This window comes from Vulpes lagopus, chromosome 7 (assembly GCF_018345385.1).
Source record: "Vulpes lagopus strain Blue_001 chromosome 7, ASM1834538v1, whole genome shotgun sequence".
In the NCBI taxonomy this organism is placed as follows: Eukaryota; Metazoa; Chordata; class Mammalia; order Carnivora; family Canidae; genus Vulpes; species Vulpes lagopus.
In genome coordinates this window covers 129,808,578-129,822,281 of record NC_054830.1, presented here as the reverse complement: position 1 = coordinate 129,822,281, position 13,704 = coordinate 129,808,578, and the positions used below count along the sequence as shown (strand labels likewise).

Here is a 13,704-nt window from a genome sequence, read left to right as displayed (position 1 = left end):
TGCAATGACATGGATCAAGGAGAGTGTATTATGCTAAGTGAAGTGAATCAGAAAAAGACAAATACCATGTGATTTCACTCATATGTGGAATTTAAGAAACAAATGAGCAAAGGGGGGAGGAAGAGACAAACCAAGAAACAAACTCTTAACTACAGAGAACACGTTGATGGTCATGGGACCGGGGCTGGGGGTGAGGGGCGCAGGGAGTAGGGGATGGGGTTAAAGAGAGCACTTATGATGAGCACTGGGTGTTGTATGGAATTCTTCAGTTCCTACCTGAAATTAATATAACATCATATGTTTACTGGAATTAAAAACTGGGGAAAAAAAAAGCATTTAAGCCATAGCTTTTTAAAAATAAAAGTTGCTTATAAAAAAATCACTGCTGATGGTTCTGTTCAAAAACCACTCCAAAAGGTTTTCCTCTGTGTGTCTGAATCTTAATTGAAGTGTAAGTGAAGAGCCTATCCATCTGCCAGAGGCCTGAGACAGTTTGTCCCCTCTCTTTCCTGTCCAACTCCTACCTTGCAGGCTCTGGCTCCTGAGAGGGTGGCTTCAGCTCCTCACTTGGTTTGCCATATCTTCCGGGTGCTTATCTTTCCTCACCAACAGCCGAAGAGAGGAGGAAGCCAAAAGAATGTAAAGGATCAGCAGAGGTGTAGAATACTGGCTTTGAAACCAAGTCCGTAGTTTACAGGATGAGAGACATGGTTTTACCTGATGGCTGTCCCCTTGCTGGTGGTCAGGATGTGCTGGAGCCCTCCCGGAGTGGGCCACACAGGCAGAGCTGCCAGGGCAGGTGCCGTGGCCTGGCCAGTGGCATGCCACAGGGTGCTCTGCACTTTGTGTTTGTCAGAATGAAGCAGGGGTAAGAGATATTTGAGGCAGAAGAATCCTTTGTTCTGCAGGGCTGTCGTCTGCATTACATAACATCCAGCCTCCCCAGCCTGTGCCTACGAAATGCCAATGACAGCTCTCCATGTGTGTAGCAGCAAATAGTCCTTCCCCAAAGTTTGTGATCAGCACGCCCCGAGAGGCTTTTTCTGCCCCCGCATTGAGACCCACTGTCACCTTCCAGGTCTCTGGTACCTGTAGAGGAGGAATGGGAGAATGATAAAGGAAAGGCAGGGGAACTTGTATGTTTACCACAGAGTAGTGCTTCCAGGGCTCTTAGGTCCTCCTGCTATTTCTATGTCCCACCTGCCGTCCTTTCCCTGTCAACATAGGTCAACTTTATCACGAGTTCTCTCATCACTCACTTACTTATTCTGAAAATGTCTTTTTCTGCTGTCATTTTTCAAGGACATAGACACAAATTTCTGAGCTGATGGCACTTGGCTTTCAGCACTTTAAAAAGTATTATTATTTTGTTTTCTAGCCTCCATTCTTCCTAATGAAAGAGTGTTCTCTTTTATGTAATGTCTTTTTTTTTAGGTAAATTGTATTTTTTTAGAATAGCTTTACAGAAAAATTGCAAAGACAGTACAAAGAATGCTGCTGGTTTCCCTTACTGACATCGTACATTAGTATGTCACACGTGTGATAATTAATGACCAAATCAGCCTACATACATTGTCATTAAAGACTTCCTTAGTTTTTACGTAATATCCTTTTTCTTTGCCAGTATCCCACCTGGGAGGGGGTGTCATTGGGTCTCCTTTGTCTCTGGCTGTGAGAGTTTCATAGACTTCCCTTGTTTTTGACATTTTTGAGGCCTACTGGTCAGATATTCTGTACAGTGTCCTTCAACTGGAATTTGATGCCTTTCTAATTATTAGACTAAGGTTATGGGACTTTAAGAGGAAGATCACAGGTACTTTGAGAGGAAGATCACAGGAGTGCAGCATCACTTTCAGTATATTATCCAGGATACATACTATCAACATGTACTACATGTACTATCAACAACAGGTTGACTGTTCATGTAGACCTTGATCACCTGGCTGATTGTTGAGTGTTTTTCAGGCTTCTCCCCTGCAAAGCTTGTTTCTCTTCCATACAGTAATCTTTAGAAGGAAGTCACTGTGCACAGACCACATATGAAGAGTATTACTTATTTGGAATTACTTTGTATGGATGATTTGGGTTTTCTCCACTTACTAATTTATTCAGTCATTTATTTATATCAGTATGGACTTGTGGATATTTATTTTATACTCTGTTATAATACCGTACTACTTGGTTTATTTTTGTTGCTCAGACTATTCCATCCTTGGCAATTGGGAGCGCTTTCACTTGGCTCCTCTGTCCCTTGACATGCACCCATTACCAAGGACATTGATTTTTTGTTTTTGAGCACTTTCTTCCTTTGTGGTGCTATGAGATACTCTAGGCTCATCTTGTATGTACTTCCTGTCCCGGTCCTAGAATCAGCCATTTTCTCCCAGGAACCCTGGTTTCTGTTGATGAGAAAATGGCATTAGAAACCAAGCTCTGGGTGTTAGATGTGCTTGTTACTATTGCAGTTTTGTTTCCCCTGGGCCCTCCCAGCTGACAGGGCAAGGGAATACATGTGTGTATACCACATGTATCCAGAAATACTTCTGTATGTAGTTCTCTGTATCTGTATTAAGCTAAGAGTAAGTCCATACCCATGCCTCCAACTCTAATCCATGACCACATGGATTGTTCTAGCCTCCTCCGCTTGCTTGCCTGTAAACTCCCACTCCAACTGGGAGAAACCTGGCTCCCACCACCCACCGTCCATTTTCTCAGTGAATTCAATGAGCTCTCAGACATCCAGATTCTTAGATGTAAAGAACAGGTCTGCAGGCTTTAAGAGCACTGGTGCTTGGTGCATATCTTCTCTGGGCAGAATGCCTCCTTCCTCCGTTTAAAATGCTTCTATCGGGATCCCTGGGTGGCGCAGCGGTTTGGCGCCTGCCTTTGGCCCAGGGCGCGATCCTGGAGACCCGGGATAGAATCCCACGTCGGGCTCCCGGTGCATGGAGCCTGCTTCTCTCCCTCTGCCTGTGTCTCTGCCTCTCTCTCTCTCTCTCTCTGTGACTATAATAAATAAATAAAAATTTTAATAAAATAAAATAAAATAAAATGCTTCTATCAAAAATTTATAAGGAAACATAAATGTAAGCATCTTAACTTGAAAATGACATGAAACTAGGTAGATCTTGGAATACATAGAACAATAAAAAGAAGCTATTCGTTAAGTTAACCTGCAGATGGGTTCAAAAAATAACAGGAGTTGTGGAGACTTGGCTTAAGTAACAGGTCAGGCAGAGGATCCCTGGGAACCTTCTATCCTGTAAGCCCTGCATGCACTAATGTGTCCCATGGTTGCCAAAAAATATATTGAAAGCATGGGCTGTATCTCGTGAACATAATATTCAGATATAGGGAGAGGTTAGCTTCATGCTGCTCTTGATATTGGATGTGTTGTATTCATTTTTAGAATTTTATTTTAATAAAGACGTTGAAGGGCGCCTGAGTGGCTCAGTCAGTTAAGCAGCTGCCTTTGGCTCAGGTCAGGATCTCAGGGTCCAGGGATCAAGTCCTTCACTAAGCTGCTTGCTCAGCGGGGAGCCTGCTTCTCCCTCAAACTCTCCCTCTGCCTGCCACGTGTGTGTGTGTGTGTGTGTGTGTGTGTGTGTGTATGTTCACATACTCTCTCTCTCTCTCAAATAAATAAAATATATTTTAAAAATAAAGACATTGAAAAACTGATGTCCACAAAAGAACAGGATTGAAAAATTCTGTAACCCCTGTTTTACCATTTGGAATTTGAGCATGAAAATGAATAATGACAGTAATGATTTCATTAGCCCATTAAATAATACAGGAAACATGAGTTCATAGTAATCTAAAAAGTAAAAGAATATGTTGAAATTTTGATGAGGAATGAAGTATTTGCCAAGTCTCAGAGTACCTCCCCCATAGAATACGTGCTAATGACAAAGGGGAAAGAGTGACTTGGCAGTGGAGATGGCTGCAGAACATCCCTTTTACAAACCACATGATCAGAATGAGCTTCCTCAGCACTGGGATGTATCCTGACTGTGCGCCACCCAGTAGCATGCAGTGAAATAGCACAGCATCCTTTCTTTGGGTGTTGCTGCCAGAAGTGCATGACCTAAATCTAGCCCCGAGGAAACACCAGAGAAATCCGGAAGGAGGGGCATTCTATGCAGTAACCAGGCTGTATGTAATCTTCTAAGTGTCAAGGCCATGGACATCCAGACTGGCAGAGACTGGAGGCATGACGACTGAGGGCAGCGCACATGGCTCTGATCCGGATCTGCCCTGAGGGATATTGTTGGCTGGCTGGGGACACTTGGATGGTCTCAGATGAGGCAGTAGTAATGCATCAGTGTTCATTTCCCAGGTTGAGAGTCTGTACTCTGTTTATAAATGGTGTGTGTTTGTAGGAGAATACACATTAAATGTTTGGAGGGGATGACACATTGTGCCAGTAACTTAGTCTTCAGTGGTTTGGGGAAAAGAGGTTTTTATATAATACTTCAGCTTTTCTGTGTTAGGTTCTTTAAAGGTATTTTTAAATGAATGATTTGGGGCTCTGGGAGTAGTGAACGTGAAGACAAGTCCAGGTGGAGTACAGAGAAGATGTCTTTGACTATCTTAACAAAGAACTATTGCATAGAAGAAGGATTTTCCTCCATTCTGGGACCTACAGCTTGAAGTCAGGATGTTTCTCATATTTGACGACATCTGTTTCTTTCATGATACATGAAAGTAATGATGCACCTGATGCCTGTGTTATTGTGCACCATCGATAAAAGAAATATAGTTTATATATTAGGTGGTGCTTCTTGAGTGAAGAGAACAAAGAGCTATGAATGGGCATTTAGAAATCAAGATTTTTGGGACCCTGGGTGGCTCAGCTGTTTAGCGCCTGCCTTTGGCCCAGGGCGCGATCCTGGGGTCCCAGGATCGAGTCCCGCATCGGGCTCCCTGCATGGTGCCTGCTTCTCCCTCTGCCTGTGTCTCTCTCTCTCTCTATCATGAATAAATAAATAAAATTTAAAAAAAAAGAAATCAAGATTTTTATTCTAAGGAAGACCTTCCTAATTCTTAGCTGCCTAAAAATGGTAAGGAAGTTATTTGTATTGTGTTCAGGATGACCCCCAAGAACTCTCTTAGCTGAAATATTGTGTGGTCTCTGCTGACTGGTATGGTCTCTCTGGGTGTCCCCCTCCCTCCCTCTCTGCCCACTTTTGAGTAGCTCAGGAATCATCACATGACTTGGGAGTCTCTGTGGCTCACCCGAATGTATGCCTTGGGCAGGACATGGAGGTTCACCTTCAGCACTCTTACAAGCTGATCAGCAATGTGCTGACTGGGGATGCAGCTGGATGCCATGGTGCTAGTGTTTTCTTGATTCAGTACAGCAGCTTCATTCTTGTGCTACATACACACACCTCCCTGCCTATCACTTCCCCATGCTCATTGGATGCCTGGACTCCTGGCTCACTTACCTACACGCAGCCCTGCATTATCCTAGCCAGCCTCAGGATCCACCTAAAACCCATGCTCAGGGAACCCTGGGTGGCGCAGAGGTTTAGCGCCTGCCTTTGGCCCAGGGCGCGATCCTGAAGACCCAGGATCGAATCCCACGTCGGGCTCCCGGTGCATGGAGCCTGCTTCTCCCTCTGCCTATGTCTCTGCCTCTCTCTCTCTCTGTGTGTGTGACTATCATAAATAAATAAAAATTAAAAAAAAAAAAAAACCATGCTCAGGTATCTTCCCAGATTCAGTGCATCTCTGGTCTCATATCCAGTGTCCTGGTCTCTGACCATTGCTTCCTCCCTTGCTTTCCTCTCCGAGATCTCCTGACTTTTGTTTTTGTTGAAGCTTCCAGGTCCTTGAGCTCTCAATCCATTCTCTTCCAGGTCTCCTCCTCCAGGCGTCATGCTTCCATTCCAGTTGGACTGGATGAGCCACTGTTTCAGTCAGTGTGACCAACAGCTTCATTTGGGCAGTGAAGAGTGTCTCCTGTCACATGACTGTTACCTTTAGGCCCATTTGGCTCCCAAAATGCTTTGAAACGTCAGGTTAAGAAATTTGGACTTTATTTCGTTGACCTAAGGGATGAAGGCTTTTTCTTTCTTTCTTTTTTTCTTTTTTTAAAATTTGATGTTGAAGTATGGTTGACATACAGCCTTACCTTAGTTTTGGGTGTACAACATGATGATCCGACAATTCTATACATGACTATGCTCACCACAAGTATAGTTGTCATCTATCACCACACAGAGTTACTTCAGCGTTCTGGGTGTGTTCCCTATGTATGCCATACTCCTCATCTCTGTGACTTCCCTTATTTTATCACTGGGAACTTGTACAGCTCAATCCCCTTCACCTATTTCAACCATCCCACCTCCACCCCTTTGTATTTAAGAGTCTAGTGTGTGTTTGCTCATTTGTTTTTTTAAATTCCACATATGAGTGAAATCATGTGGCATTTGTCTCTCTCTGCCTGACTGATTTCACTTAGCATACCACCCTCTGGGCCCATTCATGTTATCTCAAATATCAGAGGCTTTGAACAGAGTGAGATGACAAATTAGGTTTTAGAAAAACACTGACAGGTCTCAGCAGGAGGTTGTAGTTGATACAACCTGTCATCTACATCTGTCAGAATTAAAGCTGTACTCATTTCATAAAAGAACATAGCATATCTTTTCTTTTCCCCCTTGAGTTATTTAAGGGGGTCAAAGAAGAGAAGAGTGAGTACTGGATTTGCAGAAGGGAGAGTGTTACAGACAGACATTTGAGGAGGACTGGAGGCCACAGGAGGGAGACTCGAGAGAGGGCCTCAGGCCATTCATGAGCAGACTCACTGAGGCCCAGCCACTCAGGGTGCAGCTCATCTGTACAGCCTGATGGAGAGTTACAAAAAATCCGTGGGGGAAAAAAAAAATCCCTGGGTACTGCCCACCTGTTTCCCCCCCCCACAGCAGCCATTCTAGAACTTGAAAGCAATTTTAATTCTTTCATCTAAAGTTTGTAGTATTCTGTTTTACATATAAAAATAGGCCATTGAATTCTATAGGAATAAATCTGACACCATTGATAGTAACCTACCAGAAGTTATGAAAATATCGCCACAGATGCTTAATGTGGGAATACAGCATCTCCCTGAACTTTTTTTATGGGAGATTTACTAAGATCATCTAAGAGCTTGAAAATCCTCTAAAACTTGGGCAGGTGATTTGAACTTAACGAACAGCTTCATCTGTTAAGGACTAAAACCTCTGCAAAATGGGATTTTGTACAGAGATGTTGTTTTCTTTAAAAAAAAAAAAAAAAAGGATGGTAAGCTTACAGTAAAAAGGTAAAGCAGCATACAGTAAAAGCACCTCTCTCCACTTGTGGCCTGGTGCCTCAGACAGCTTATTTGTTTTCTTCCTGGATCTGCCTCTCTAGGGTAAAAGTATCCACTGCCCAGCTGCACAGGGCTTGCCCTGAGATTCCACCTCAGGAGCCAGGAAAAAGGTGAGTATTGGTCAGGGCTGGGTCTCTAACACCTCCTTGCTGGGAGGACTCGCTGAACTAAAGTACTTGTCCTTGTGAAAGCCGGGAGGCCTATGTTGGTCAGCAGGTGCCTGCATGCTTCCCGTGGTGGTCAGGAGGATTCATGAGAGGGAGTTCTAGAATTCTGTTACAACAGTTCTGTATCAGATTTCAGTTTCCTGAATGTGATACATGAATTGTGTCCTTGTGATTAGGTGATAATGATGAAGTATTTAGGGAGGAAATGACATAACTTGAAACTGTTTTGGGGGTTTGTAAATTCTCAAAAGAAAAAGGAATTTTTTTTTTTTTTTTGAAAAAGGAATTTTTTAAAGAAAGGCAGAGGTGGGAGAGGAGAACAGAATTGTTGAATAAAGTAGCCAGATTCAAGCGGTGGAAACAGATTCACGTTAAAGAGAAGTGGAGAAAGTTTTAAGAAAATAAGTGAAAGTAGGGATTGTAGTAGATTTTTATTTATTTGTCATCTCTGATAAATTAATCCTGGCTGCTGGGCATGTTGAAATGTGTGAGATTCTGAGGCCATGTCTGACTTATTAGCAGTGTTGGCCAAGGGTTAGGATTCAGGTTGGTGGTGGTGGATGCTCCAAATATTTGTCATCTCTCCTTGAGTGTTTACATCATGATAGTCTAATAAGTCTTTAATTCTTACCGGTCACTACCTGACCTAACCCTGCTTTTATCCTGAAGCTTGTACTTTCTCTGGCATTACTGTCCCCCAACCCTCCACCCCCAGAAGCGGGGCCAGGGCTTCTCAGATCTTTAAAAGTCAAGCGGCAGGGGCATCCTTAAATCAGGGTCTGTGAGCCCAGATCAGCTTTAGGAGTGGGGAGTGAGGAGAGCCATGAACATCCCCTGAAATTAGCAGAATAGGGACTTTTCTTGTAGGAAGGCTCTCCTGTCATCAGATTCTCTAACTGATTTGCAGGCAGAAACGGTTAAAAACCTAGTGGCTTGAGTAGTATTCTGACAACCTTCTTCATTCTGCTTGAAGAGCAGTGCTTGAGCCTCCTTTCCTGTCCTGCTGGCAGTCTCCTCCTCTGCACCAGCCTGCTGAGGCTACCTGCATGGACTCCTCTCTCCAACCCCTTCACGCTTCTCCTTTGGCTCAGGGCGCCTGGCTAGCTCAGTCTGTTGAGCATCTGACTCTTGTTCTCAGCCCAGGTCAGGACCTCAGGGTTGTGAGTTCAAGCACCATGTTGGTTTCCGTGCTCAGCATGGAGCCTACTTAAAAAAAAAAAAAATTCTCCTTTGCTCTCTCTTTAAAAATGGATGTACCTTTTATTGATTACTTTGTTTAGCCTTTTTTTCTAATTGAATTGTATTTGGATTCTCCTTTGCTTTTTGAGGGTAAATGCAGTTTTCACATAATCGAGAACAAGTATAAAGAGGAAAAAACCCTCTTGTGTGTCTCCTGTACTATTCACACACAATGCTTCTGTGATACTTCTGGTCACCAAGGCCCACCATATGTGGGCCTTTCCCCTATATGAAGCCATTCTCAGCCATACCAGCTGAGTGTCCTAGAATTCAGTTGAATTCCAACCCTGTCTACCTGGAGTTCACATCAGATCCCACAAGCTAATGGCTCAGTCCCAGGAGGCTGCATCCTCCCCACTCCACTTCAAAGCCAACCAAAAGTCCCAGGTTGTCACCTGTATTTCTGACTGAGCAGCCAGTCAAGGTTCCCACAACCCCCTCATAGTGTCCAAAACATTGTTAGAATGGCTCACAGAACTCAAGGAAACACATTTACTGGTTTGTTATAAAGGTTATAATAAAGTATACAGGTGAATGGCCAGCCGAAGATGCATGGGGTAAGATATGTGCAAAGAGGCTCTCTGGCTTGCCACCGTCCCAGCACCTGCATGTGTTCACCAACACATAAGTTCTCCAGACCCCACTCTTATAGGTTTTTATGGAGAATTCATCACATAGACATGATCCTATTAACTCAATGTCCAACTCCTCTCCCTTCCCCAGAGAATGGAGTGGATGGGCTTAAAGTTCTAGACTTTTCCTCATGGCCCATCAAGAGTCACCTCATTAGAACAGAAGACTCTCCTGTCACCCAGGAAGTTCGAGGGATTATTTGGGAGCTCAGTGTCAGGATCCAAGACCAGATATCAGAACAAAAGATGCTTCTAATGCTCTTACCACTTAGGAAATTGCCGAGGGTTTTTAGGAGCTTTGTGCTAGGAACCGGGGCAGACCAATAATATCTGTTTTCTCTTATTTCACAGCAGGTAAATTTTCTGACTTTCAAAAGTGAACATTAGAGTAAGGGGTGCCTGGCTGGCTCAGTCGGTAGAGCAGGTGACTCTTAATCTCGGGGTTATGAGTTCGAGCCCCACACTGGGTGTGTAGCACTTACTGAAAAATGAAATCTTTAAAAACAAAAAAAGGTGGGGATCCCTGGGTGGCGCAGCGGTTTGGCACCTGCCTTTGGCCCAGGGCGCGATCCTGGAGACCCGGAATCGAATCCCACGTCGGGCTCCCAGTGCATGGAGCCTGCTTTTCCCTTTGCCTGTGTCTCTGCCTCTGTGTGTGTGTGTGTGTGTGTGTGACTATCATAAATAAAATTTTTAAAAAATTTTAGAAAATAATTAAACAAAAAGTGAACATTAGATCATCTTTGATCATAGTACGTGCTCAATAAATACCATTGAGTGGATGGTTGAAATAATTAAATGCTTCTTTTCCCAAACAGCTTTCCAGTTGAAATTAGGTGGTATTCACTTAATGTTCTTTGAACAAGTGATATTGTGTGCATCGGTTTCCCCTGGCTACCTGTGCAGCTTGCCCTGCTCCTCTTCCAGCTCGAGTCTTCAAGAGGAAGCCTCAGAACTGGTTTCTAAAACTCTTTGTACCTGATGCGATTATAAAGCAATGAGACTGATTGTCATGTGTCGGTTGTGGGATCCGTCTCAGTTACTTTATAGCCGTGCCTGGTACCTGACACCGCACACCACTGCCTGTTGAACAGCATTTTAAAAGCACAGACCCAAGATTTCTGAATGGCAAATTTTAAATGGTTTTGCATTGTTTTATGATTTTCTGTAACTTACTGACCAGAACTTTTACTTCAGAAAGGTAAACAAGATGTTAATTTTGTTGCTTGCTTTAATTTTGCAGTTTTCTTTTTGTTTTTGGGATTTTTTTTTTTTTAAATCTGTATTTTGATAAAATGTCTGGGACAATTTTGAATAAGGTAATATAAAAGGTCTATGTTCCATTGGGTTAAATGCTTCATGAAACTTTTAATTATTAAATTTCTTTTCAGTTGCCTGAGGCCTTTTGACTGCATAGGAGAACAAGGGTGGTTCTTTTTAGTTAAATATGTAAACATGTAAACCAGATCCTTAGTAGTATTACTCATTGAAAAAGCCTTTGAAAAGGCAGGTTGTGGGTGTTTGTTTGTTTGGCGTTGGGGTTTACATTAATGTGCAGACCTTATTCAAATTTGAATAAATAGTTTTAATTTTCTCTTTCCTGAAATAAAATGTTTATTCTCCTTCCTCCAACCCGCAGTCTTATTAGTCTTTGCTTTGAAGTGTGCTAGAAGTTGCACTTTGCCACCAGCCTCAGCTTAGAAAGGAGGATCGTTGGCAACTTGATTGGAGTAAGACAGCTGCCCTTTTTCCTGGAAAGGAAATGGAAAATGACTTCCCTTTGTGGAGGAGGAAAGGAATAGTAATTTTGTGCTCCACAGAACATAGAGTAACTTGCCTTGACTGTATTACTCCTCTTGAAAATCACATAAGTGAAAGTAGTAGATGACTCAAAGAGCAACTTAACATCCTGATAATTACCTTAAATATTAAATAGTTTGTGGCTGTGGCAGAATGTCTGGACAGCTATTAGAAGCTGGAAGGGTTTTGATGCCCAGCTAGCCCAGAGTGTGGAAGCTTGGATTTGTCTCAGGGAGGGTTGAATATCCGGAAGGGTTCTGGGGTAAACAAGAAAGGAACCTTCCTCTCATCAGGTCTAGACAGAAGACCAAACTTAGTCTCCACTGTTATTAACAGAGGTTACCAAAAAAAAAAAAAAAAAAAAAAAAAGGTTACCACGGGCAGGCATTTGGCTTTTGCAGCTCTGTTACCAGGTTTGTGTCACATCAGTGATATTATAAAACTGCATATCCTATACTTTTTTCTCTTCCCTATACTAGTTCTATATACACAATAGGTGCTCCATAAATATTTCTAAAAACGAGTAGTACCAAAAGTACCAATTTTTGTACTATAAATACTAGTGCTTTTTGAACTATTTTTTTTGTTCTATAAATACTAGCGCTGTTCTCCTTAAAGAGTTGAGACTTTCTAAGGAGCATTTCAAGATGGAAAAGGTTTTACGAAAGACCTGCCATTATTTTATCACATTATGTTGTTGTATAATGTGTTTTATACTATCTGCCACATTTGGCTGATACAATAATCAATTTTTTAAATTTAGTTGTATGCCTAGTTATATGGCTCTTGCCACTGCAATCCTTTTACACTTTGTCTGTGTCTTAAGTAATATACTACAGATTCTTGTTTCTACTTGGTGCCAGCATACCCAACTGCAAATTCATCGCATTGAAGAGTCGAATCTGCAGACCCATGCCATTAGCAAAACTTGTAGCAGTTTTTCTAAGTAGCATTTTTATATGTTTGATGTTCCTATAAATTTTAAAGGTCACTTGAGTGTCTGTGTTTATTTTACATTACAGGCACTGGAGATATTATTGCTGTCATGATTACAGAATTGAGGGGTAAGGATATTTTGAGTTATCTGGAGAAAAACATCTCTGTACAAATGACAATAGCTGTTGGAACACGAATGCCGCCAAAGAACTTCAGCCGTGGCTCTCTAGTCTTCGTGTCAATATCCTTTATTGTTCTGATGATTATTTCTTCTGCGTGGCTCATATTCTACTTCATTCAGAAGATCAGGTACACGAACGCACGCGACAGGAACCAGGTGAGTTCCTAGCACTCTCTAATGATCCATGCTTACCAACCATAATTCGGAGATGTCTGTTGTCATAAATAATGCAGTTTTTCACTTAAGAAGAAAGTGGTGGGGCAGCCTGGGTGGCTCAGCGGTTTAGCAACGCCTTCAGTCCAGGGCGTGATCCCGGAGACCTGGGATTGAGTCCCATGTCAGGCTCTCTGCATGGAGACTGCTTCTCCCTCTGCCTGTATCTCTGCCCCCCACCCCGTGTCTCACATGAATAAATAAATAAAATCTTAAAAAAAAGAAGAAGAAGAAGAAGAAAGTGGTGACCCTCAGTCATGTCAGTAGGTTGAAAACCTACTTATTCATGTTATTTTCAGGATTTTTTTAAATGCCTAAACTTAGAATTTAAATTTACAGTGATCACTTGGGAATATCCGAGGTAAATGGTCAGCTTAGTATCACAGTACGATCTAGCTAATGCTAGTACCTTGGATAAATATCATGGAGTTGCATTTTTGAGCTGAAGCATTCGTTGTCCGTGGGGAGGGGAGCTGGGAAGTGGAGGGAGGGAAACTTCAAGTACTTTTGTCCCATGTGTATTATCTCTTCAGAAAAAATAATTCAATTAAAAACCACCTACCCTGTTTAAGCCTGGCCATGGGGTGATGGTGAGGTGGAGGAGGACCTGTAGGAGAAAGGTATCTGGTTGTCCTAGAACTTCCATTGGTGAGCACAGACTGAATGTTCAGTGGATTTCACATCAGTGAATAAAGACCAAGGAAAGACAAGACAGTGTGCTGCCCTATAGTGGAGGGCCTGCAGGCGGTGATCTTATCAGTTTGTTTGACATGCTCTAGACAAAGTGCACCTGGGGGGGCAGGGTTGAAGCTGTGAGGTCCCAGTCCCAGTCCAAGGTTTCTCTGGTAGGAAACTAGCAAGGGAACTGCTTAGAGAGTGGCTTGAAGCCAGTCTTTAGGCAATGCCATCCTCTCCTTTTAAACAGAGTACATCAAGACCCTTGTGGGAGAGTCAAAATTTTCAGCCTTCCTCATTCTAGTGAAAGCACAGATGCTGCTGTGGAACAGATCTAAGTTCAAATCCTGACCTTATCACCAGTTTGCCATGGTCTTTCTTAGACTGTTTATTTCATTTCTTAACCTGTTTCTTCATCTGATAAAAGGTATAAAATAAAAAAAAAAAATAAAAAAAAATAAAAATAAAAAAAAACAAAAAACAAACAAAAAAAAAAAGGTA

The 13,704-nt window shown here is 42.4% G+C and overlaps 1 protein-coding gene across 2 annotated transcripts in view; it reads left to right on the top strand.

Moving 5' to 3' along the window:
- RNF130 (ring finger protein 130) overlaps positions 1 to 13,704 on the top strand; it is a 109,483-nt gene that overhangs the window by 49,298 nt on the left and 46,481 nt on the right. For both annotated transcript variants that reach the window (XM_041762567.1, XM_041762566.1), the window contains exon 3: positions 12,221 to 12,471. In XM_041762567.1, the coding sequence (XP_041618501.1) occupies positions 12,221 to 12,471 (251 nt within the window). The remainder of the gene's footprint in view (positions 1 to 12,220; positions 12,472 to 13,704) is intronic.